This window comes from Coffea eugenioides, chromosome 1 (genome assembly GCF_003713205.1).
Source record: "Coffea eugenioides isolate CCC68of chromosome 1, Ceug_1.0, whole genome shotgun sequence".
Taxonomy (NCBI): Eukaryota; Viridiplantae; Streptophyta; class Magnoliopsida; order Gentianales; family Rubiaceae; genus Coffea; species Coffea eugenioides.
In genome coordinates this window covers 48,929,365-48,933,350 of record NC_040035.1, presented here as the reverse complement: position 1 = coordinate 48,933,350, position 3,986 = coordinate 48,929,365, and the positions used below count along the sequence as shown (strand labels likewise).

Genomic DNA, 3,986 nt, shown 5'->3' with positions numbered 1-3,986 from the left:
ATACCTAACAACGACCATAGCTTACATAAAAATAAACATCAGTTGCCTTCGCATTCTAACAGAAAAGCATCAACGAGAGTGAACTTGGTGATGAAGATGCCTAGATCAGTTCTCGCACAGCCACACGTGACAGGAGGCCATGGCATCAGGTTAATCATCCGCACCAAAAAGACAACCGATTCTCTCAGTCTGCACTAACCGATAGATACATAAAAAAGCATCTCATGCTGCAGATTCCCCAAATCTGGGATTAGATCCACAATTCTGTGACATAACAGGCCACAGATTTATCTCATTCTTTTTTGAACAAACTCAAATTGTCAAATCAGACAAAAATGCTGTCATAGCCTCACAAGACTTAATTGATCATCTCATCATCATCAGCACGTGTTCCATCTAGTATAGGAAAAAAGTGCGACAAGCATGAAAAACTCCTTAAGCAACAGAGATGTCCAATGTATGATGTATAAATATTGCGCCACAGAGCTGCAAAACAAGGTGTCCTCTCACAAGTCATGACATAAAAATGGAATGGCATCAGAACAAAAATGAAATTCGCAACAGCTACCCAATAACAACAAAATCTACTAAGCTGTTGTTACAACTTTAGCCTTCATCATCTACTCTGCCTTGACACAATTCTTAGCAACTACCTACGTTCAACTCAGTACTTGACAGAGCTGAGAATGTCTAGTTGGGAACCAAGTTTCTCTTCAGCAGCTTTCTCAGCCTTGATTCTGAGTCTTGTCAGCTGCTTCCTCCTCTCATACGTTGCCTGGGCCCTCTCCTTTCTCTTAGCCTCTAGCTCCTGTTAGTGAAAGATAAATCAGTAAAACTTTGCTTGAATAACCAGTTCATAAACAGTTCATGTGGGAAAATTACAGTGGCACGAAATATTTATAGGCTCTATTAGCAGTCTGGCACAAATTTAATAATAGAATTGCCGGATCAAGAGGCAGATTACTCTAATATTCATATACTACACAACAGCACTGTCAATGTCCCCAAAATCATAAAAGATTATCCCTCAAGTTTAGGTATTAATCACATTGAAATATACATTATCACCAGAAGAAATCAATTGAGATGATGGCTTATACAACAGCAAGCACTAGTCCAACCATAAAAATAAAATTCATAAATCAGACCAATGGATTACTATGCAAAATCAAACAATACGTATTTTTTTATCTTTTGGTGACAGATGAAAACTGAACACGAAAATTTGATGCATCCCACCAAACAATAACATCGGTTAACAGCTTTATTCACAATTGGACTATCACATACGTTACTTCAGGCAAGGCAGAACCATAGCTGACAATTATTGGACCAAGCAGAATTACTAATGAACTCAATATACAAGAATGAGCATGGGAACCCATATAGTCATCTGCCCTACTCAACATTGACAGCCCATTTTGAGTTCCATAGGGGACAAGTCTAAGTAATGAGAAAAAAAGTATAATTAAAGCCCACGCTGGATTAGTACATAGAGCAGGTAAACCTTTGATTAAAAAACATTTGAAAGAAGCTTACCCTGATTGTATCAGCGTGGTTCCACCCAACTTCAGATGATAGCCGGCCCAGCAAGCAGTACTTGTGACCAGCCTGGAGCCTTAAAACCCTAAAGTCCATCCCATCGAAAAGGAACCCCGAACACCAATTAGTTAACCAATCCACCAATAAGGTTAGCAAAGAATTACTAATCACAAGCACAAAAAACGATATTGGCATTTCTATTTCGATTATCACCAACATGATTTCACAAACAAAGTTCAACTTGATTATCTCTCAGTGTTCTTAACTAAAATAACAAAGCGCAGGAGGTAGAAATACTAACTTGAGAGCATCAGGAATAACCATCCTCTTGGTTTTATCGTAGGGCGGAGGTACTCCCTCGTACACCTTCAACCTCGCCAGGGCAGCTGCTCCTCTCTTGGTTTTATGCGGAATCATCCTAATTAACAGATAATACGTCATAATCAATAACTCGTAGACTAAAAATCTGGAGATAAAACCGCCAAAAAAAGATAGAAGGAAAAAACGAAAAAGAAATGCATAAGAATAAACATTAGACAACAGCTGACCCTCGGATGGTGCGCCAGAGGATTTTAGAAGGGGCGCGGAAATGGATAGGGCCATGGGAAGGTTTGGTGTTCATGCGCTTGCGGAGGAATCGGAGGTACTTCATTTTCTGACGAACGAGACCGCCGGAGAGGCAGATCTCCTCGCATCGGACCACCACCACTTTCTGCCCATTAAGCAGCTCCTTAGCTATAATGGACGCCAATCGCCCCAGCATGTGGTGGCGCGCGTCCACCACCACTCGCTTCGCACAGATTCCTGATCCCGACACCATTTTTTGCTCCTTCCTTCCACACTACAGAAGACTCTCTCTCTCGCCGGTGCCGCTCTGCTCACTGCGGAAGAAAGTGTGCGTCGGTTTTATGTATGGGAATGGGTGTTAGGAGGAGCTAGGGTTTTCTGGTACTAGACTACTAGTTTTATGAATGGGCTTTTGGGCCTCAGTTAGACGCTCAATTGTGGTTGAGTTGGGCCCTAAAAACAAAAGCCTAAAGACTGGAGTTTTGGTTGGGTTTCTTAGAAAAAAAAAAGGAATTGGGCTTCGGTCTTTAGTTGATTGGTACGTGCGTACGAACTATAATTTGACACGTGAAATCCACAGAAGATATCAGCCCGTTGTGACTTGGAGACGAAAGCCTGCCCGTAACCAACTTCTGATCTACTTCTTGTGATGCCAGGAGAAATATAATATTATTCCAAGTTAGGAACTACTATCGAAATTTGCCTGCGCAAGTTACATAAGTCAGGTCAACACTTAAATTTAATAGATTCAATTATTATTAATATATTTAAATGCATTTGATAATCAAAATTAAAACATTTAAATTTATTAAGTGGTACTGAATTTTTTAAACAAAATTTGCTCCAAAAAATAAGTGATAACACTTATCACTTAATATCATATATACTCAAATGTATCAAATTTAGTACTTAATAATTCACTAATTTAATGGATTCAAATTTTAAATTTCAGTTTTCGAATTTCAGTTTTATCAAACACGCCCTTAATTAGACCGAATTATTTCTTCAACGGAGAATGCACTGACTTGACCTGTGATGGTAATCAGAATTGATCCCATTCAAACTTTTTTTAATTTAAAAAAGAAAAGAAAATCAAAACTATATTTTACTTTTTGTTTGCCAAGAAATTGGACAGAGAAGGTTTTATGTAACTCTTGAAGCAAATTTTTTTTAAACAGAAATAAATAAAACACCGGAAAGTTTCCGGCACAGTCATCTGTTGTTGCTCTGCCTAACCCGTAATTCCAGGTCTGAGACTCTCTAGCTCTCTGTCAATGTGAATTAATTACCAACCAAATTTGAGAGAATGAACACAAAACCGTTTAATGTCTCCAGCAGCTTCTGAGGGTAATAAACATTTGCCTTTAGTGCCGCAGACGCTGCTTTCCTCGCAGTACCGCTGAGCAATCAAGTCGCTCACCTACCACCCTACCGCCTCACACATTTCCCTCTCATGTATCCTTTTTTTTCTTTTATTATCGCAACGATAGAATTTTTATAATTTAATCTAACCTAATCTAAGGGGAGAGGGAAGGGACTCGATGCGAATAGAGACTCCATCGAAAAAAGTCAATTAAAACCGTCACATATAATGATAAATTGGTGAGAGCAACTCTTGACCTCCCACACCACCAAGACTCGAGTCTTTGATGGTGACCATCAGGCCTAGTGGTTCCCTCTCAGCTACCCTGCCTTGATTGAATCTGAATGCTCCACGTCTTGTTCCTATATACTTATTCAAAATAAATGGTTGTGTTAATGGCGCTTGGCTGGTTTTGTCCAACCACACCATGACTATGCATCTTTAATTATCTCATTAGTTTGAGCTTGATGCGAAATTTGTTGCATTGTAATCTTTACAGCCCAGGCCTTGCAAG

At 39.4% G+C, this 3,986-nt stretch overlaps 1 protein-coding gene across 1 annotated transcript; it reads right to left on the bottom strand.

The window, feature by feature from the left end:
- Positions 1-413: 413 nt before the first annotated feature.
- LOC113763554 (60S ribosomal protein L13a-2) lies at positions 414-2,465 on the bottom strand. Its single transcript, XM_027307391.1, has 4 exons — positions 2,091-2,465; positions 1,844-1,960; positions 1,540-1,627; positions 414-808 (listed from the first exon to the last, which is right to left on the bottom strand). Exons 1-4 carry the CDS (start codon positions 2,360-2,362, stop codon positions 665-667), a joined length of 621 nt encoding a protein of 206 aa, XP_027163192.1. The 5' UTR covers positions 2,363-2,465; the 3' UTR covers positions 414-664.
- Between the last annotated feature and the right edge of the window lie 1,521 nt (positions 2,466-3,986).

Excerpts from the sequence above, each read along its gene's own strand:
- LOC113763554 (XM_027307391.1), bottom strand. The coding sequence starts at position 2,362 with ATGGTGTCGGGATCAGGAATCTGTGCGAAGCGAGTGGTGGTGGACGCG. Across the intron at positions 1,961-2,090 it reads CTCTGGCGCACCATCCGAGG|GATGATTCCGCATAAAACCA; the intron begins GTCAGCTGTTGT and ends TCTGTTAATTAG. Across the intron at positions 809-1,539 it reads ACCACGCTGATACAATCAGG|GAGCTAGAGGCTAAGAGAAA; the intron begins GTAAGCTTCTTT and ends TTTCACTAACAG.